Here is a 22,376-nt window from a genome sequence, read left to right as displayed (position 1 = left end):
GTAATTGAGTCCCAACAACCTTAATATTCAGTTTTACCATCCTTTTGAAATAGGCCTTTGCATACAGCAGGGGAAACTTAGTTTCTTACCAGTGGAATCTTCTCAGGAAAACTCTTACCACATAGCATTTCAAAAAGGGGTTTATTGGGGTCACTTTTCTACATACAGCAAATTAAACCACTTAACTCCTGAAAAGGAGTGGAGAGGTTTCAAAGAAATATTTGAGAACATCTGCAAAAGACAGCTGGGACAATCATACAAATAAATGAAGAATACACCAATTCCATTTACATTATGAAGATGTTTTCCTTCAACTCATCCAAACATTTCACATTTGTGACATCATTTATTTCAGAGCATATTCTACGTAATATTTTTTAAATGTTACAATATTTACAAGACAGATGGCATAGAAAACTTGGTAGTATAAATACTTGCTAGTAAAAATGGCAGATTACACACTTTTGTCTCTTTGAAGATCCTTGTACATTACTGAACATAACAAAGAGCCCCAATGGGGAAGGCACCTTTTCCTAAATGTTCTACTGTCATAGCTTGAGACCCTCAACATTATTCTTCAAGTTCAACAACTCCTTTTCCTGCCTTCTTTTCTCCAGTTTGAAGGCTAATTTGTTAGCTTTCTTCTCCACTCTCCGTTCCTGTATAAGAATACATTAGTGTTATTCAAATCTTCAAACAAACGCAAACTAATTTTACAAAAGAAAATCTCTACGACCACTGCACTGCACCCATAAGCTCTTTGTAAATCTTCCATTTGAGAAAAGTACTTCACCTTGCGTTCCTCTTTTATAGCCTGCTTTCTCGTTCTTTTATCTTCTTTGCTTTCGTTTTTAGATCGAGGTTGGGTTGACACCTTTGGCAGATCACTGCCATTAATCATCTGCATTCTTTCAACTTGCTTTGCTGTGAGTCCTTTCTTAGGTAAGACATTGAGAGGTATTCCTGTTTTAGAAGATATTTGGATTTGTTTGGGCTGAAATAAAAACAAAAATCATACTAAGGTCATTTCCCATTCCTATTAAAAAAGAGCTCACACACACACACAGCTCACTAATGACATATCATGTGTTGCTCTTCCCAATAGTGTTTCCAGCCACAAAAGGATACAGCTACCGTGAAAAAATGACTCGTCCACTGTTTTCCGCATTGCATACTTCAAGTAGCTCAGGACACCAGGACTTACCTTTGGTTGATACTTGATAATTTGCGGATGGTTATATAAATTAGAGTATGTACCTTTAAAAAAAACCAAATAAACACGTATCAATAAGAACACTTTCAATTCAGAAAACATTACTGAGTTCCTACTATCTTCCCAACTTTGATCTTTTCATACTTTAATGAAGTCTCTGTTATTATAGCGTAGGGGCCAAAATGGCAGAGTCTCTCTTATTATAGATGTTTTGAAATTTTGTGCAACTTAGTAACAGGAATGTTACTTTTTCTAAATCATTTTCACAGAAAACATACTTTTTCAAAATACTGATGTATTCAATACTTTAAAATCACTACCATACCTTTATCAGTAAAAAGGACACCAAAATACTTACTACAAATAGATTCACAATCCCACTTCTCTTTAGCTTCTTCAAGAACTACAGTAACAATCTCTTCCTCCTCAGACCCATCCAGTTCATTCATTAGCAGGTCCTGATCCTCAAAGGGTTCCAGAGTATTCAGTTTTACACAACTTTTGATTGAGTTTTTGAAAAAGGCAGCAAAAGAGGGAAAAACAAAACACCACCCATTATTATTCTGGATGTTACTAAAACCGGTATGGATGTTTGACGAGCTATGGAAACAAGAGTATTTCAAATTTGTGTGTGTGTGTGTGTACTTTTATTTTGAAAGACAGACAGAGTGAGAGCGGGGAAGGGGCAGAGAGAGGGGAAGATAGGCTCTGAAGCACGCTCCAGGCTCTGAGCTGTCAACAGAGAGCTCTACGCAGGGCTCGAACACACAAACTGTGAGATCATGACCTGAGCCGAAGTTGGATGTCCAACTGACTGGGCCACCCAGGCGCCCCAGAAACAACAGCATTTCAAAAAAATCCCAGCTCTCCCCAGCCCCAACGTTCATTCCGCTGAGAGAAAAGAGATCTCTGCAAGGTTACAATAAACAAGATGGCAGCTTTCCTAAAACATGGTCTTCTTAAAGCCTCGAAAAGTTACTACCCAATCTGTCTCTCCAAAGTGATCAAACAATTCACTCAATATATGTAGCCCTTGTTCCACTGTAGGATCTGCAAGTGATAGTGATCACGGAATAGGAGACCCTTCCAGCAGACGTAAACACTTCATTAGTTTCTCGCAGAAAAATCACTTCAATATGGATGCTGATTTGCCAAATATTTGGCCATAAAGTTATACTAATATGGCTGGAGAGACAAATTCTTATTTTTCTATGAGCCACAAAAATCAACTTCTCAGAATGCCTGGCATTTCAGAAAGATGAGAAGAAGAGCATATATAATCAGAAGTCAGAATTCTTTAGCCAAGGAGGCTAAAAGCACCACCTTATTCTCCAAGTGGAATGTGATCTTGCACCTCCCCACTCTAGCCCTCAAGCCCTTCAATTGTTGACTCTCAGGTCAGAGCCATAAAGAAAGTGGTTCTCAGTATGTTCCCACCCAAAGTTACAGTCAGCTTCTGAACCTCAATATCAAAATGTGAGTCAACACTGAAGGAAACATACCATTTTCTCAATATAGATTCTGACTGGGTGATTTTCTAGATTCAGATGTTGAACTAAAAACTTTATTTGAAAATGAAAGAAAGAAAAGTCACCCTGCTTGTCATGCCTCCGAGCTCCATACCAACTTCAGGTACGAAGTCTCCTCGTTCATTAACACTTTTTCTCAATAAAATAATCCTATCAAGTAAAGCTCTCGGAATGTTCTTTTGACATGGGCAGTGTTCCCCGTAACCAAGATGCTCCTTTCATTCTTGTATCCTCTCAACTATGGACTTAGAACTCTGGTCCTCTGGTACCCAATATCTAATCATCACCCTTCCTCCTATAAAAAAGAGAAATAAAGACAGAAAGAATCCTTACCTACTCACTCTCTAGAGAAATTCAGCTTTATTGAATCCAACAGATTTCCTCAACTTGAAAATAAGGTTTTCAGAAATCTAAAGACCATCTCTCTCAAGGATCTGACCCTTGCAAAACAATTATACTTTGTTTTTCATCTTTTATCTCTGCTATGGTTTTTAAAAACCTTTTGGAACTAAGAGCTAGAAAATACTACTTTGTCTTGAGCTGAGTCTACCCTCCATTTGAGACAATAAACACTATTTTAATGATGGATGGAAATGCATTAAGACCATAAGAAAACATGCAGAAAAATGAAAGTGAAAAAAAAGTAAGTGAACAAGGAAAAGGCACGTACTTCTCTGCCTTCTCTTTATAGTAGTCATTCAAGACTTCCTCTAAGCGACTGCTGTCTACTTGAATGGAACCTTCCAATTCAGCATTATCCAGAGCTCCAATTTCATCATCGTCATACTGCTCATAAAACTTGTATATAAAAAGATACCATGAAAAAAAATGTTTTAAAACTATAGCATTTAAAATGTTATTTTTTTTTTTTTAAGTTTTTTTAAAGGTAATCTCTACACCCAAGGTGGGACTTGAACTCGCAACCCTGAGATGAGTCGCAGGCTCCACCAACTCAGTCAGCTAAGCGCCCTGGTTTTTACATTAATTTCCTTTCTACACAATTACTTAAGCACTACCATGAGATCACAAGCACCATTACAATGGTATGTGGAAGACATTCTACCCAGTACTTTAAGACTTACACTTAGATGGAAAATAGGCTGCCATTTAATGAAAGTGAAAGATGATCATTCTGTCCAGCTTAGAGAACAATGCTAGGTAGAAATCTTTACCTCAGATTCTACAGATTATGCAGTGATTATGCAGACTTTAAGGGGGCTTAGTTACAAATTTCATTCTTGTTTAGATGTTTACTGTATTATTCAAACTCTGTTAAGAGTAAATGGGATGATGTGAATCCTGAAGAGTGAGGTTATTTGTAGTAACAGTTCACCTACTGGTACTTAGTGAAAAGGTAGCAAAATTAGAACCTTTAAGATTCACTCTAAAGGAAACCAACCATCCACCCATTCATCATTTGCTGAACAGTCTGAATTCCTACCATATGCCAGATACCACATTAGACTTGGGGCTATATCAGTGAGCAAACATACACAAAAAACAGAAAAGTAATGGAATTTTGTTTATGCTCAGGCCAATGCTTGAGGAAAACAGCATAATCTTGGGGATTGGAGTCAGACTCTCATTATCAAAATATCAAACCTCTCTAAGGAAAGTCAGGAAGTTCTATCAGCTGTCTCAGATCTATATGCATTCTTTGCAGAATTAAAACTAGGATGGTTTTGTGATCTGTTTTAATAAGACAGGCGATTTCTAATGTTGAAAGTTTTGGCTTTGAGTTCCGATGTCATAAGAAATTTACCAGGAACCAGTATCAAAAGGTTCCTTATCTGGGGACCTTACCTTCTCAAATCTCTCATCATGAAGAGTCAGCTGTTCATTTCTTCTCATGACTGAGGATGTTATAGAATACTCAGTAAAGCGACTTTTAGTTTCCTCTTCCCAGAACAAATGATTTTCTACAGCCCCAGGAGGTTTTCCAGGGACAGACATGGCCTCATCTGATGAGCCCGCAGAGCCATAGTTATCGTCATCTCTACCTCTTCCCTTCTCATCATCCACATCTTCCCACTCACTGTCATCTTCAGCCTCAGATTTCCTAAAGTCAGAGTCATAAATTAACTGTCAAAACAACTTGAGAAACAACAGAACCAAATGACTTTACCCAAGTAAAATTTGAGGGTATTTCAGGGAGGATTCCTGTTTAAGGCAGGAACAGCTGTGCTGCCTGACCTGTCTGGTATGGCTGGAAAAGTAATGAACCAGCCATCAGGCAACTTGGACTTTAGCCCCACCTATCGTCAATTTGTAAAGACCTCAAGTCTCACATTTTCTGCTCTAAAATACAAAAGCCTCACACTAAATGTTCTCAAAGGTCTCTTGCAGTTTTAACATTCTATAGATACCACCCTACAGAAGAACCAACAGTCAGTTCATTCCCAATTTGAAAGAAACAACACGTACTGTATATCCATTCCATCTTCCTCTGTTGGCTTATTGGCCTGAAGAATAAAATCATCTTCCAGCAGATTGTCTGGATTATCAAAGTCAAAATCATCATCAAGAGCTGCAATGATGTCAGGATCAAAATCCAGTCGAGGTCCTAGAAGGAAAACAAAAACTGAGCACTAATTCCCAAGAAAACAGCATTCCTTTCTGTAACATAATCTGAGTACCTATTCTATGCCACATTCTACCTATCAATGTATTGAGGATTAAAAAAATGATTAAAAACTTTAAGTTCAGGGGCACCTGGGTGGCTCAGTTGGTTAAGCATCCAACTTCAGCTCAGGTCATGATCTCCCAGTTCGTGGGTTCGAGCCCCGCGTCAGGCTCTGCGCCGGCAGCTCAGAGCCTGAAGCCTGCTTCAGATTCTGTGTCTCCCTCTCTCTCTGCCCCTCCCCCACTCATGCTGTCTCTCAAAAATAAATAAACATTGAAAAAAATTTTAACAAAAATAAAAAATTAAACAAAACTTTTAGTCTAGTGTGGAACAGACATAGAGAGGGCTGAATGGAAGGAGATGGGGAAAAAATACCTCTGGCTTCAGTACTCAAATCATAAAACCTCTTGCATTACAGACTATATTAAACTTCGTCTACTTATAAAATTCACAGCATACACCTGCAGTTAGAATCAGATTTTAAATTCACCTGTAAGAAGTAACTCAAATTGGGACATCTGGGTGGCTAGTTGGTTAAATGTCTGACTGGATTTCAGCTCAGGTGGTGATCTCACAGTTTGTGGGTTGGAGTCCCACATCGGGCTATGCGCTGACAGCGTGGAGCCTTCTTGGGATTCTCTCATTCTCTCTCTCTCTCTCTCTCTCTCCCCCTCCCTCCCTCCCTGGTGCATGTGTGCTTGCTCTCTCTCTCTTAAGATAAATAAGCTTAAAAAAAAGTAACTCTAAGTATGTGTGGCCTGTTAAACTTCTAGCCTAGGAGAGTTTCATAAATCCTGTTTCTTCAGCTATGGTCTTCTGTGTGTAAAAATAGAGTCTATGAAAAACCTCAAGTTCAAACTTGTAAACTGACATGGCTTCCATTCCAACCCCCCCTCATAACATGGCCCCTGCTAGACTCTCCAGCCTCATTTCATACTAATTCTTGCCTCATTCTAGGCATGCTAAAATATGGTTTCCTGTATTCATGTTCTCTCAATTTTGCACATGCAGCTTCCTGTTTAGAATATCCTCTCCTTCCCACCCCCCTCCTCATCCACCTGCCTAACTTCTACTTAAGAAATAACAGACACCATTTTCTCCAGGACAACTTGCCCACTATTACCTAAACCATTTATTCACTTGCACAATTAACTGTAATTTCTTCTTTATTATCCATCTTTCCCAACTCATAATAAATTCCCTGAAGTCAGATATCATGCTTTATTCTGGTTTAAGCCCAGAGCCCATCATATAGTGGTAACTCAAAAATCTGTGGAATGAACGAATGAATGCTACAAGGCAAATATTAATAATTAAGACAATTCAAGAGAAAATACCAAACATCACTTCTGTTTGTTCTACAATACAATGTTGATAGTAAAAATAAATAAAACAACTTTTCAGTGTATCTCCAACAGGTGGTAAAATGGACCTCCATAAAATACACTCTTGGGAGAAATTCTGAAAGCAGATTTAGTCTATCATAAGTATGTTTGGGGGGGGTTTGTTTTGTTTTTTAGAGAGAGGGAGAGTGCATGAGCAGGGGGGAGAGGGAGGGAGAATGAATCTCAGGCAGGTTCCATGCTCAATCCCACAACCCTAGGATCATGACCTTAGTCGAAATCAAGAGTCGGATGCTCACCCAACTAAGCCACCCAAGCGTCCCCAAGTCTATATACATGTTAAGGCTAACCGAACATCATCGTTTCCACTGCAAGAGGCTAGGTCCAGGTTAAAATTCCCCTACTGGATCTCCAAAAACAGTTTTCTTACTTTCCTCTCCAAAAAGGAACTTCAAAGACTAAGAATTTGATGGCAATGAAAAAGTATCCTGTTCACTCATCCTTTCCTAATGACCGCTAATCTGAATTTACACACATCTCAAATTGTTTTCATCACTTTATCAGAGACAGAAAAACTATCATTACTATGCTTTGTTTGTAAAACACAGATCAAATCACTTGAAAAGTTCAAGAAATCAAGCACACCTGAAACAGGAGCGGCTTTATTCAACAATCCAACATCTTCCTCAAACTCTGATGCAAATACTGATGAAGGCAACTGAATTCCCGTGGTCTTGAAAGAGAAATTACACAATGGTTAGATTCAGAAATACTTCTGAACTGGGTTGAAGTGTCCTCCCCCACCCCAAATTCTTGCCCACTCAATAGCTCAGAATGTGACCTCATTTGGAAATAGGATCCTTGCAGATGTAATTAGTTAAGATGAGGTGACAGGAGATTATGGTGGGCCCTAATTCATCAAGACTGGTGTGTCCCTGTAAGAAGGCCATGTGATGACACGAAGCCACAGGGGAGAATGCCATGGGAAGATTCAAGTGGACTGGAGCAATGGGTCTACGAAAGCCAAGGAACACCAAGGACTGCTGGTAACCACCAAGAGCGAGGAGATAGGTGTGGACAGCGTTCTTGCCCTGAGCCCCCACAACGCAAGCAATGCTGCTGAAAGGTTACTTTTGGACTTCTGACTTCCAGAGCTGTGACAGATTACATTTCCGTTGTTTTAAGCCACCCAGTGGTAATGTGTGGTAATTTGCTATGGCAGTCCCAGGAAAATTAATACAACTACATCCTGCATTCTCTCCCACTTATGCTCCAGTTAAATATCTTAAACATGTATATTCCATCAGCTGAAGCAACAAGCAGCTTCAAAGCAATACTTCAAAGTGTTCTCCAGTATTATTCCATTTAATGCTCTTGAGATATCAGCATGTTTTAGTCAACAAAAGCTAAGAAAGATCAAATGCCATGCCTGCCTCAAAGTGCTCGTTAAGTGAAGTTCTGGGATTCAAATCCAGATTTTGCAATGCCACTGTCCTCGTCTCAAAATTTAATCTTTTCCCTCTTAAACTGAGATAACATGCCAATTTCTGGTTAATAGCAGAGCATTTCCCTGAACTGGGTATCTTAAATCCTGGGATGGTCATAAATCATCTCTCCATCCCTAGAACCCTTTGAACTCTCTTGTATAAAGTGATTTCACATCAGTCTTTCAGGCACCATCTTGCTCATGGCTAACCAAGATGTAGATTACTACCACCACTGCTTAGCTAGTCCACACCTAATCCAACCTTCACATCACTTCCAGATTAACACTCCAGGGTCTGTAAAATCCAGGCCTATTCTACGTATCCAAATTACTGTTACTCAGTACCTCTGGTAAGATGACCGCCATGTAACTCAGGTCCAGTTCCTCACATCATGGGATAATTCAAAGTAATTCATGGAGCACACATGTCACACACTGATCCAACTACTACCTATGCCCCTTCTAACTGGAATGTTTCCTTCCTCTCTTCAATACGACCCACCCTTTAGTGTCCAGCTCAGTTTCTCCCTCCTCCATGAAGGCCTTCTTGATCACTTTCCCAGAACTTTCCTTTGGGTGAAATCTTTTTCATTCTTCATACCACACAAATACCTCCACTTACACTCGCACATATAACTGACTGGTCCTTATGCTCTGTTTGATCTTTTTTCAATCAAATAGTTACCAGTGTGAGGGGCACCACATGTTATCTGTCTCATGTACCTCATCACCCACCACATCCTCAGTCTAGTAGCAGGCAGATAGCTGAGATGTTGGTTCTCGCTGGCTCATGGAGCATGTGGAGCCGGAAACCTCTGAGGAGCATGAGTAAAAGCTATGGAGTAGTGCACGCCAAGCAAACTTAGCTTCCAAAAGGCACTTCTTGGTGGCATAAAGTATAGGAAAAGATCTGGTTTCTGCTACAGAGTTCTTTTTTTAAAGAAAAAACAGCTTTACTGGGATAGGATTAACATATGATACAATTCAGCCACTTAAAGTGCACAATTTAATGACTTTTGATAAATTACTTTTTAAAAATTATAAAATATGTATGTAGTTTTGTTTTGTTTGTAAGATATTCTGATTATCTATTCTTGGAAGTTGGGATTAAAAAAAGGATCAGGGGCACCTGGGTGGCTCAGTCCGTTAAGCCTCCAACTTCAGCTCAGGTCATGATCTTGCTAGTCTAGGAGTTTGAGCCCCACGTCGGGATCTGTGTTGACAGCTCAGAGCCTGGATCCTGCTTCAGATTCTTTGTCTCCTTCTCTTTGTGCCCCTCCCCCACTCACACTTTGTCTCTGAAAAATGAATAAACCTTAAAAAGATAAAAGGGAGGATCAGCTTGTGTTTAGTGAATTCACCTTTGGAGGTATTTTTCGAATTTTGAAAAACAGTCAAAGAATCACAATCACAGAGTTTAGGGATTATGTTCTTAAAAAAGAAAGGTGGAGGCACCTAGCTGGCTCAGTTGGTTAAGCGCATGACTCTTGATTTCGGCTCAGGTGATGATCTCAGTTTGTGATATTGAGCCTCTTGTCGGGCTCTGCACTGATACGGCACGGAGCCTGCTTAGGACTGTCTCTCTCTACCCCTCCCTGCTCATGCTCTCTCTCAAAATAAATAAAGTAAACATTTTAAAAAATGTGTATGTTTTTTATTGGTTGCAGTAGTTGTGAACTCTGCTGAGTTTGCCCAGCTGCTTTCTACCACAGCAGGACCTCCCTTCCTTCATGTGACAATCGAGCTGCTCACACAGGACTACTTCTGTACTGCTTCATTTCCTGTTTCTAGGGTTTATTCAATATTTCTGGTTTACTCAACTTTGGCAGTTTGTTACAAAATACTTAAAATCAAAAAAGCACAAAGGACTCATCCATATTTTTGCATCATGCTACAGAAAACAGATGGCATTTTTGTTTTTAAATAGAATTCACTCACCCTTGTAAATATCACTGAAGCATCCATTTAAGAGCGTTATTCTCTTACAAAGCCAATTAGACAGTGATTACTTTTACCCAAAATTAACTGAGGATTAAAACTTAATCTTTCAAAAGCTAATTTTTTTAATTTTTTAACAATTTATTCATTTTTGAGAGACAGAGACAGAGCATGAGTGGGGGAGGGGCAGAGAGACACAGGATCAGAAGCAGGCTCTGGGCTCTGCAGCTGTCAACACAGAGCCCGACGTGGGGCTGAGACCCGTGAACTGCGAGATCATGACCTGAGCCAAAGCCCAACAGAGCCATCCAGGTGCCCCTTAAAAAGCTAATCTTTTAAAAGCCAATACAATTCAGCCAGAAAAACGTAAGAACTTTATTAAGACTTTTCTCCCTACAATAAAGTTGAAGCAAGGGGCACCTGGGTAGCTCGGTCAGTTAAGCATCCAACTTTAGCTCTGGTCATGATCTCATAGTTCATGGATCTGAGTCCTTCATTGGGTTCTGTGCTGACAGCTCAGAGCCTGGAGCCTGCTTTGGATTCTGTGTCTCCCTCTCACTCTGTCTCCCAAAAATAAAGAAACGTTAAAAAAAAAAAAAAAAAGATAAAGGTGAAGCACTACCAGACCCTCTTCCCTCCCTCACTGGGTCATGGAAGGAGGTGAGCCAATAAGATACCTACCCTACTCCTGATAGTAATATCACCTTGGGAAAGAAGCAGTACAGAAGCTGGTTCTGTTAGGACAGAGATGTGGGAGTGGGCTGTGGGACACAGCCCAGTGGGAGTGGGACAGGGCTGTGGAGTGGACTATGCAGCCTTACAAGAGAGCTACAACCTAGGGAGTGAACGAGAGCAGCTGCAGTTATTACCTTCCTTTGGGATGATACCCTGAAATGCAACCCCTTTGACTCTCCTTAAGCAACAAGCTAGAGACTGAAGGGGCTATGATCACACTTCACTGAGGAAAACAATACCTAGACCATGACAGGATTGAAGAATGAGAAGCAGGAGAAATTCGTGCCCTTTTTAACTCTTCTTTTTGTCAACAAACCCAATAAATAAATAGCTTTTTTTTAAGTGTTAGATGATATAAAAGTTTCACAGGAAAATTTACTGTATCCCGAACATAAACAAGGAAACAGAACTTAAGTTGGTAGTACTAATTTCACAGAAATATGTGCCCTAGCTTATACTTTAAAGAAAAAATTAAAGTACACTGCATTTTTGTTGAGAAGAGTATCAGAAACTTCATTATGATATCTATTGCTTCTATTCTCTTCTGGTCAGCCTACAGCTTTTGACAACTGTTAAAGATCTGAACATTCCACAAAAATTAAGTTCCACCTTAGAAGACAGTTTATGACACTAAATAGTTAACGCATCGAATGTCAGCTCCTTTTCCTCTATTGGAAGGTGCTTTCTAACATGGCTACATCTACTAATGAAAGGTTCTAACCCCGTCAAAGGCTGCAACTTCCAACCGCTGCCACCAGAGAACAGGAAGCCTACTCTCTCCTATGCGCACACACATACATGATTTCAAGTGAGAGCGTGGCTTATTTTTGTGTTCAGATTGACACCATTTCTCGCCCTAGTTATCTTGATTTATAAATGGTGGTTTCTTCACTCGCTCCCACACATACTGATAAAAAGTCTTACTGAAATTTCTAAACTTCCTTCTTTTTCGTCTCTTCTGTTGGGTGCACTGAAGGCACTTGTGAGAACCAGCTCTGAGGGCCCAGATGGTTCCTTCAGGTGCTGCAGATAGTCATAGCCATCATCAAAGAACACACCGTACTTCCTCTGTTCTGCTCGCCGTTCTTCGTCATTTATCTAGGATAATAAGCAAAATGGAATCAGCACCTCTTCCAAGCACAAACCACAGGAACCTTCCAGTGAACACAGCTTTCAGAATAGGAGGCAGGTGGCACACGAAAGATGTGGCTAATAAGAATGAGACAAAGAATTCTTGAAAACTCAGGAAAAACAGAGATTCTAAACCCAAGTGCTATATAAATGTTAAATGGAATGAAAACAATTACTGCTTCTACTAGACATTTCTGTGCAACAATTCAAGCCAAGGTAGAAAAAAAAGAAATAACAAGTGTTGGCGAGAATGTGGAGAAAAAGGAACACTCGTGCACTGTTGGTGGGAATATAAACTGGTGAAGTCACTGTGGAAAAGAGAATGGAGTTCCTCAAAAAATTAATTGGAATATCATATAATCCAGTAATTCCACTACGATTTACTCAAAGAAAATGAAAACACTAATTTGAAAGAAAAAATGGACTCCCATGTTGACTGCAGCATTATTTACAACAACCAAGATATGGAAACAACCCAAGTGTCCACTGACAGAGGAATGGATAAAGATGTAGTGTGGATATATATACACATACACACACAATGGAGTATTACTCTGCCATAAAAACAAAAACAGTGAGTTCTTGCCACTGCAACATGGACAGACCTAAAGAGTATTATGCTAAACGAAGTAAGTCAGAGAAAGACAAACATATATGATTTTACTTATGTGTGGAATCTAAAAAAAGAAAAAAAAACAAGCAGAAGCAGATCCATAAATACAGAGAACAAAACTGATGACTGCTAAAGGGGAGGGTGGGGGGATGGGCAAATGGGTGAAGGGGAACAGGAGATAGTCTTCCAGTTATAGAATGAGTTAAGTCGTGGAAATAAAAGGTATGGCATAGGGAATATGGCCAACGGTACTATAAAAGCATTGTTCAGTGACAGATGGTAACTATGCTTGTGATGAGCACAGCTTAACGTACAGACTTGTCAAATCACTATGCCGTACACCTGAAAGTAATGTAACATTGTATGTCTAACTACAGTTCAATTAAAAAAATTCAGCCAGGGCACCTGGGTGGCTCAGTCAGTTAAGCGTCTGACTTTGGCTGAGGTCATGATCTCGCAGTTCATGAGTTCCAGCCCAGTGCTGGGCTCTGTGGTGACAGCTCAGAGCCTAAAGCCTGCTTTGGATTCTGTGTGTCCCTCTCTCTCTGCCCCTCCCGCACTGGCACTCTCTCTTTCTCAAAGATAAATAAAAAACGTTAAAACCTTTTTAATTTAAAACATTAAAAAATTTTTAATTTAAAAAATTTAAAAAAAAAATTTTTTTAAATTCAGGCCAAGAAACACACACACACACACAGAATTTTATCACGTAATTGGAGGGTTAAAAGACCAGAGGGTCCTGAAAAGTAAGTACAATTTCTTGTATTTATATGCAAAAAAACCCTTCCCAACATACAACACAAGCAGGCTTTACTAAAAAGCTAGATACAGTCAATGTTCTCCAAGACTTCCTATCAAATTTACCAACACTTACACTCTGACAATCATCAAGTCAACTTTTTAAAGGTTTCCTGGCATTTTTAAAGCTAACTCATGAGAGAAGTGATGAGGTTATCATCACTCCAAAAGGGAGTGCGTGGTTTTGAAATGACAGGAAAGCAAAGATGTGCCCTAAATAATCATGCAGCACTGTAGCTAGTTTAGTAAATATCCACTGTTACTTTATAACATTTGCTCATTTAAACATCTCAAATAAAGATGCTTTATCCTCTCAATCAAATACCCAAGACGTAAAAATCAGCACATTTACTGAAAATTAAGTCACAGATTTTGTTTCCCAGAAGATCACAGTTGTCTGAGAATAGCAGCTGGCTAACTATTTAAAAACTGACAGTCCGCCTGCAAACTTATTGGCTATACAACAGGACCTACTTTCTGTGTGGGCAATAGAACCCTCTGGGGTGCAGTCTCATCCGCGGCTAAAGGATCTCGCTGGCTCCGGTGGACCAGGTGAAAAGATACAGCTTTCTTCTTCTCTATAAAAGGCTTCTTCTTCCTGTGAGGCTTCAAAGGAACGGAATCAGAATAAGCCGTTGAAAAAGAATAAAAAAGACGACAGTCCACATAGGCACCTTCAGGAAGTTACATAAAGGGTCAACAGATTTTTAAAACTCACATTTCTGTGGTAAGCAACATCAACAATGTTGGAGAAAATCTGTACTTACCTTCCTTCGATAAACATTTGATGGCACTTTGTGCCAAACCTTGTTATGGGTTCTGGGGATACAGCAATGAGACGGTCACAGTCCCTACTCTTATCAAGCAAACCATAAGTAAAAAAAGATTTCAAGTAAAGAAAATAAAACACAGTAACTTACAAATGACTAACAGTTACTTTAGACTGGGTGCTCAGAGAAGGTCCCCGACAGGTGGAACCAGAATGACAAGGAGGAGCCTGCCACAGAAAATCTGGGGAAGACCATTTCCAGCAAGTTATGCACCGCGCGTACAAACTATTAAGTGAAACCAGGACTGCACAACTACAGTAATATTCATCATTTCTACACTCTTATTACCCTACCCAACTCTGACTTCCTAAACTGAGAAAGCATCATCCTAGTTGAGTAAGCCATCTTGCTTCGGGCCCAAACTTAGACTCTCCCACAAGTTGCCTATGCCGAGAACACCCGATGAGCAGACAACTGGCATTCCAACGTCTGGAGAAACCAGCCAACTCGCCCTCCCAACTGCAGAAAGCACAGGGTGATACGTTTGTGTTTTGCGTTCACAGGCTTTTTAGGCCCCTTGGGATAAATGGGAAGCCATTCTCTTCTTTCCACTCCCCGGGGAGGCCTGGCCGTGGGAGAAGCACTCTAAACTGCAAAGGATGCCCACGGTGGTGAGGGTGACCCATACGGGGCACAGGGCCGCCAAGCCGCCTCCCCACACCTTTGGGCCAGCCCTCCCAAACCCTGGCCGCAGTAGCCACTGGCACCAGAGGAAGCCGCCTGGCGTCTGGAAAACCAGAGCGCCCCGTCCCCGAGACAACGAGGCTTGCTCACCATGTTGCAGCTGCGCGGCGCTCACTCCAGAGAAGAGTGACGACGGCACGCTGCCAGCCCCGGGAAAATGACTATCTTCCACCAGCAAAGCCCGAATCCCAGCTGCGTCTTTAGGCCTCTCCACACGTGCAACCCCGGAACCCATACAGGAAGTTAAGCGCAGACGGTGGAAATGGGCCAATCGCCGAAGAGCTGAAGCCGTCGCGGCCGGAAGTTACGCATAGCTAGCTCCGTCGCAACGATCGCGAGAAGCTATTGGGAGGTGGAGCTATTTTCTCCCTTGGGGGCGGGGCTTTTCCGGCCAAAATTAAGTAAGCTAGGAAAGGGAGTGTTGGGCGCTTTTGTGGCGGTGAGGCGCGAAAGAGGGGTTGCTGTTTCTAGAGGAACTTGCTTTTGTAGCGCCCTCTACCGAGAATAGAGGCAGGCAACGTATCTAGCATCCCCATTGACCGTTGTATTCCTGGCCTATTCTCACCCATAACACACACGCGCGCGCACACACACACACACACACACACACACAGAAGGAAGGTGGCCACCCTCCCAGGTCACACACACACACACACACACAAAAGGAAGGTGGCCACCCGCCGGGTCACCGAGGTTTCAGGTTCCATCTCCTCTGGGCCGGCGCGGAGTTGGTTGCCTTAGCAACGGAGGATCAGGGCCTCGCTATTCTAGGCTGCACCATGCTTAATCAGGTCTTTGTTCAAACATCCGGTGCACAAACCCCCGAGATTCTGTTGTAAGTAGAGGCATTTGAACTAAATAAATATGTCTGGAATCTCTGGTGTTTGCATACCTTATCTTATAAGAAGGAAACTAATGTTTATTTTCTTCCAAGTCGTTCCTCAAATGTTTTAACGTGGTTTAAGCAAATAGGCTATAATCACACCTTCTTAGGAAGATTTCAGGCAGGTGCCCGCGCGCGCTTCCAGCTTTTCCTGGGAAAAAGAAAGTGTTAATGCAGTCATCGTCTTAACCAGCAAATCTTTCCTCAAATATGTGTTTCCCCTTTCCAATACCTGGCGTCTTTACAATGTCTGAGTTATCTTGGATTGTGTCTCTCTGTCTTACTATTACTATTACAAATGTTTATGGAATATTACTCTTTTATTACAATATAAATTATAGAAATAATTTAGATTAGGACCACAGAACTTGTCTTTGAATAATGCTTTGTAACAGATAGAATACCTAACACTTGTATGTGCCAGATGTTTGATATAGTTAAGCTCCATGTGCTGTTTTCATCTGTTTTATTTACTACTGTGCCTGTCTATTCTCAGGGCCTAGAATAGTGCCTGGCACATATACTCAATAAATAATCTGTTTAAATGAATTAATATGCTGGCACTTTGCCTCAACTATCTCATATCTTCCTTACCAAACACTTTGAGAGGCACTATCATTTTCATCATCTTACAAATACTAAAACTGAGGCACAGGAAATGTCCTACAGGTAGTAAATGGCAGAGTGGGGATTTAAACCTGAGTCTGACTAGACCTGACCACTTAACCATAACTGGCTGGTTTTTAAATTTTTGGGTAATATTCTGTTATTGTATACATTTACTGATGTAGTAATACACTAGGCACACTGTGCCACTCACTTTGTATTCATTATGTCATTTAATTCCCTTGATAAATCTGTAGTTAGATGACACTTAGCCAATCTTATAAAGCCTGAAGTTCAGAGCACTGAAGTGATTTGCCTAAGGTCACACAATAAATGGAAAAGTTAGATGCGTAGCCCATCTGGTCAAGAAGGCCACACCCTTAACCATGTGCTACATTACCACCATAAAGCAGGCAGCCAGCAAATTCTGTCCATTCTACTTTTTAAATAGCCAAAGATATCACCTCATTACCCCTCTTATCAAATTTATCATTTTTAGTACTCTGATCTGATCACGTCATTTTCCTGTGCAAAACCTTTCAATGTCTATGCCCTGGCCTCAGGATAAAGTCCAAACTCTTGCATAGCAGCTGAGAGTTTCTATCATCTGGCCTCTACCCATCAATTTAGTGTTGTGTCTCCTATTCCCCACACATCACTCTATGACTCAGCCCTGTCAAACTGTTTGCAGTTCCCAAATGTACCTAAAACAGATGGACTTTCTTGTGCCCATCTGAAAATTTCTTTCTCTCGCCTTCCTGTTCAGTTAGCTTAGCCACTTCTGCCCCTAGGAAACTTATACTCTTCAAAACTAGGGCCCACCCTAAATGTTTTCACTGTACCCTGTGACTACTCAGTTACGCCAAATTATAAACCCGTACCATTCTCAAATGTCTTTAGACTCAAGTTGGAGAAACCCACTTGAGGGCAAGGATTTTTGTCTTACCTAATTTACTTCCCCCAGGGCATATAGCATAGTAAGGACTCAATAAGAATTGCACTGTTTAAAGCACTTTACATATATTTACTCCTTAAATTCTTAAGGAAGGATTTAAGAGATATACTATCATTATTCTCTTGTTATATACAGATTAAAGATTGAGGAACATAAAGTTAAGTGGACTTTTGCCCAAGAGCACAGAACCATACAGGATGAAGCCAGACTGTGAATTCAGGTGTAGCCGGAGAATTGCACCCTTAACCACTACAACATACCCTATTTCAAAAAGCCGACACATATGGTGAGCTTGCTTGCATTAGAGCTATACTATATATGTGTGAGCTCATTTAATATTTGTTTAATACAGTATCTAGAACAATGCATTCATTAAAATGGTATATATACACAAAACCTTGGCTTGTCTTAATACAGAAAAAAATTTCCTATCACTAATAAATAACCACCTAGTCTCTTATTAGTATGCTCTACTAAATGGCATCCATTTCAAAATAATTAAACAGAATTTTATTTTTTTTAAATTTTTAAAAAAATGTTTATTTTTAAAAAAAAAATTTTTTTTTTCAACATTTTTTATTTATTTTTGGGACAGAGAGAGACAGAGCATGAACGGGGGAGGGGCAGAGAGAGAGGGAGACACAGAATCAGAAACAGGCTCCAGGCTCCGAGCCATCAGCCCAGAGCCTGACGCGGGGCTCGAACTCACGGACCGCGAGATCGTGACCTGGCTGAAGTCGGACGCTTAACCGACTGCGCCACCCAGGCGCCCCAAAAAATGTTTATTTTTGAAAGAGAGAGGGAGCACAAGTAGGAGAGGGGCAGAGAGAACGGGAGACACAGAAACCAAAGCAGGCTCCAGGCTCTGAGCTGTCAGCACGGAGCCTGACAAGGGGTTCGAACTCACGAACCATGAGATCATGACCTGAGCTAAAGTTGGACGCTTAACCGACTGAGCCACCCAGGCACCCCAACAGAATTTTAATTAACTTAATTTTTATTTCTGGTTTAGTCTAGGCTTTGAAAAATTTTGTATTTTCTATGAGAAATGAAGTTTCCCATTGAACCGTTTTTACTGTCTTAACACCATTTATATCACACTTAGCAGTGGTTCTCCGTCAGTATTGCCCAAAGACCCCCAGCACCGGGAAACCAACGCACACAAAAAGTGGAGAAAACTTGCTTGAATACAGCAAACTAACTAGACAGTGATGCAGTAACTTTAGGAGTTATAAATTACGTGCTTGACAATATTAATAGAGCTAATGGAGATAGTTAATATATAAAAAGGGAAAGAGCATCAAGATCATGTACCAGAATGTCCACAGTAGCACTGTTTTTATTAGACAATAATAACACAACTAAAATTCCACTAGTAAGGGATGAATTGAAAAAAATTAATAACCATAATCTCTTATGAAGCTGTTCTAAGGAAGAGGATGTGGACACTTATTCAGTCAGAAAAAAAGCGGGTGTAGAACGCCATGAAATAAAAAGCAGGTTGTAGAACACTATGCAAATGGCATTTATTGTTGTTAAAAATTATAAATAGAAAACATGTTACACAGAAATATCATAGTGCGAGCATTGAGAACTATCTGGTTGACTATGTACCAAACTCGCCATAGCGATTTACCATCAGGAGCTGGGATTACAGGAACGTTAGAGGTCTATTTGACATATTTTTTCATTGTTTATAACCGTAAACAATGGAAAAAGACACAATAGTTTACATTGTTTTATGTATTTTATTGTTCATATGTTTACAGTGAAGATTTGAAGTATTACGTTTGGTATCTAAAAAAAGTAAGGATAGTTAAAAACCAAAGTGGGGCACCTGGCTGGCTCAGCAGATAGAACATGTGACTCTTGATCTCTGGGTTGTGAGTTGGAGTCCCATGGTGGATATAGAGATTATTTAAAAATAAAATCTCTAAGGGGCGCTCGGGTGGCTCAGTCAAACAGTCTGACTCTTGATTTTGGCTCAGGTCATGATCTCACAGGTCGTAGGATCGAGCCCTGTGTTGGGCTCCATGCTGACAGCCAAAGCCTGCTTGGGATTCTCTCTTTCTCTGTCAAAAATAAATACACAGGGGCGCCTGGGTGGTTCAGTCAGTTGGGCATCCGACTTCGGCTCAGGTCATGATTTCACAATTTGTGAGTTTAAGCCCCATGCTGGGCTCTGTGCTGACAGCTCAGAGCCTGGAGCCTGCTTCGGATTCTGTGTCTCCCTCTCTCTCTGACCCTCCCCTGCTTCTGCTCTGTCTCTCTCTCAAAAATAAATGATAAACATTAAAATAATAAACAAACACTAAAAAACAGAATCTTAAAAAAAAAACAACCCAAAATGAGAGAGGATAAATACTAATATAATCTTGTCCAATAAACATTGTTAAAGAATAATTTTTTAATGGTAAACCCATGACTCTCATACATATGCATAAAGTGAGGGCACCTTTGTGGCTCAGTCGGTTGAGCGTCCGACTTTGGCTCAGGTCATGATCTCACGGTTCATGGGTTCAGGTCCTGAGTCGGGCTCTGTGCTGACAGCTCAGAGCCTGGAGCCTGCTTCACATTCTTTGTCTCTCTCTCTTTTTGACCCTCTCATACTCTTGTCTCTCTCTCAAAAATAAATAATTAAAAAAATATATATGCATAAAGTGAGCACATGTAAAGATTTTATTTAACACATTTTTAATGAGGGAAACAAGATGTTACAATTAGTTCAGAGGACAATTCAGAGAAATGTTTAAAGAGCAGGAATACTGAGAAGAATGTGCAAATGGAGTCAAAACTGGCTTCTTTCCCAGTGACCTAGGGAAGACAGTTGAACTTCCACTGGGCAGAATTTATGTATGTGTCTGGAGCCAAGAATTATTCCACATTACCGTCAGCTTTCTACAACTTACAAAGTTGCGAAATAGCTCAAAGGCAAGGATAGGCGCAAAGTCCTCACAAAACCAGAAATGGAAGTGCGTGCTGCTCTGGAAATGCATCATTTTCCAGTGAAGCACAAATTAAATGACAGCTATAGTATGCTTGGTATACTCGCTGAAATTAGACTCTGGTTTGTTTCACTTTTATTGTGTAACTTGGGGTGGCGAGTGGGCTTCTGTTTTCTCACCTGAACGTAAAACGGGAAGGATAATATTATTAATACTTACCTTATAGGAATCGTTGTTGGATTAAATGAGAAAACACGTTTTCTGGGGCCTGTGCCTGGCCTGTGCTCAGCACTCAGCGAAGGTTAGCATTGTCCTCTTCCAGGTTAGTGTAAGTTACTCACCTAACTTCATGATAGCCTCAGGATGGCCGTGTCCTGAAATCAGGGCCCCCAGCACCTGGGATTTGTCCGGGAACATGTGCTTTGCTTCAAATCGGATTCACATCATGGGAATCTCCCAGCTTGCCTTTTAACCCAACTTGTCAGCTTCCCTGGGTTCTAATCCTTTTGATTTCTCTCAAGTCCCAGTAGCTTTCAGGTCCTTTATATTACATACTTAGATTATTTTGCTAGCTTGTATCCCCAGTAATTGTATATTTTTAAAAATCCTTTTTAACAGCACAAACTCATAATATTTCTTGGCTTTATGTTTACTGACTCCTGTTCCTTGAGTTGAAAGTACATACATTTCATTGGTGAATACCCTGTGGAAATATTAATCCTTTTTTTTTTTTTTTCCTGTGCCTTTCTAATTATAACATGAATTTTGAGTTTTCTTTGGTATGATTCAGTTATGCTCATTCTAGCTTTGGGCTATTAAAAGCTCACAAATCATTAGTCTCCTTTAAGTGCCTACGACACTATTGAGACAGGTGACAAACTTTGAAAAAATATGGGGTACTTACATCATCCATGAGTTCAACTTATGAATTTAACTGTATGTTTTCAGCAAATGAGAAAGAAATAAGGTTACCATCATTACTATTGAGTGATTCTCCCTGCCTTCCATCAATGAACTCATACTGGGAATGTGGGTGAGACACTGACCACTATTTCCTCGATTACTATATTCCCTGTGCTTACGGTATGAGCATCTCATTGTGCTGAGTGTAATTCTTATGCTTAAAGGTAAGGTTTCTTTGTTTTTTTCAGGTAAGGTTTGCTTGTTTTTTCTTTTTCTTTCTTTTTTTTTTTTTTAACACAAGATAGTACTTAAATGTAAACTAACTTCCTCATCTGTGGCTGAATTACAGAACCAGCCATATATTTCACTATTGAAGTAAAAATCGTCTGTGCGAACCTATTGAAATATATGTACGTTTATTGTATTTGAGACAATATATTTTCAAATATAATTTGCTTTACAACTTAACCCTGTACATAAAACACTACTCCATTTTACTTAAAATTAAGCTAACCAGTAAAAACCCAGTTAAAATTAAAAATACATATATTCTCCAAAGCACTCAGATGATGTGTAAATGAAATGGTTTTATGGTCTTGGAGACAAAGTCTGGTGAAGAAAAAATAGCTCATTGAATTTCATTGTGCTAATTTATTTAGTCTTCAGCTACATTATCTTTAGGGAGGTGTATTCATCTCCAGAGTTTCTGTTACATGTGCTAATATTCTCAACTTCCTCTATGTAGGCCAGACCTTCTTCCTGACATTTAGACTCATATATCCACTTGAATACTGACATCTACCCACGTGTGGGTGTCTCAACAGACAGACAATCCAAATTGAATTTCACGTCCAAAATTAAATGCCTCACCTCTCCATACCTCCTCCACTCTCCTGGCCTGGCTCTCTGTCCCCACACTCCCCACTCACACAACCTTACCTTTACTGCCTTCTATTTCAGCACATAGCATCACCATCATCCACCAAGTTGCCCGAGCGGAAAACATAGGTATAGTCTTTACTTTTCCATATCCCTCATTTACCACAGGCAACAATCACTTTTACCCTTCAGCTGTCCCTTGAATTTATGTCTCTCTCTCCATTCCCTTAGTTAAAACCTTGGTTGAGGCCACCATAATCTTCCAGTCAGATTATGGCAACA

The 22,376-nt window shown here is 40.3% G+C and overlaps 1 protein-coding gene across 1 annotated transcript; it reads right to left on the bottom strand.

The window, feature by feature from the left end:
* Positions 1–122: 122 nt before the first annotated feature.
* On the bottom strand, positions 123–15,181 carry LTV1 (LTV1 ribosome biogenesis factor). Its single transcript, XM_058735522.1, has 11 exons — positions 15,014–15,181; positions 13,884–14,015; positions 11,792–11,965; positions 7,354–7,441; positions 5,167–5,305; positions 4,546–4,801; positions 3,413–3,540; positions 1,572–1,711; positions 1,205–1,257; positions 794–994; positions 123–659 (listed from the first exon to the last, which is right to left on the bottom strand). The coding sequence occupies exons 1-11, from the start codon at positions 15,014–15,016 to the stop codon at positions 549–551; spliced, it is 1,425 nt and encodes a 474-aa protein (XP_058591505.1). The 5' UTR covers positions 15,017–15,181; the 3' UTR covers positions 123–548.
* Between the last annotated feature and the right edge of the window lie 7,195 nt (positions 15,182–22,376).

Source organism: Neofelis nebulosa, chromosome 6 (genome assembly GCF_028018385.1).
Source record: "Neofelis nebulosa isolate mNeoNeb1 chromosome 6, mNeoNeb1.pri, whole genome shotgun sequence".
Lineage (NCBI taxonomy): Eukaryota > Metazoa > Chordata > Mammalia > Carnivora > Felidae > Neofelis > Neofelis nebulosa.
The sequence above is the reverse complement of the archived record's forward strand: the minus strand, read 5'-3'. Positions and strand labels throughout refer to the sequence as shown.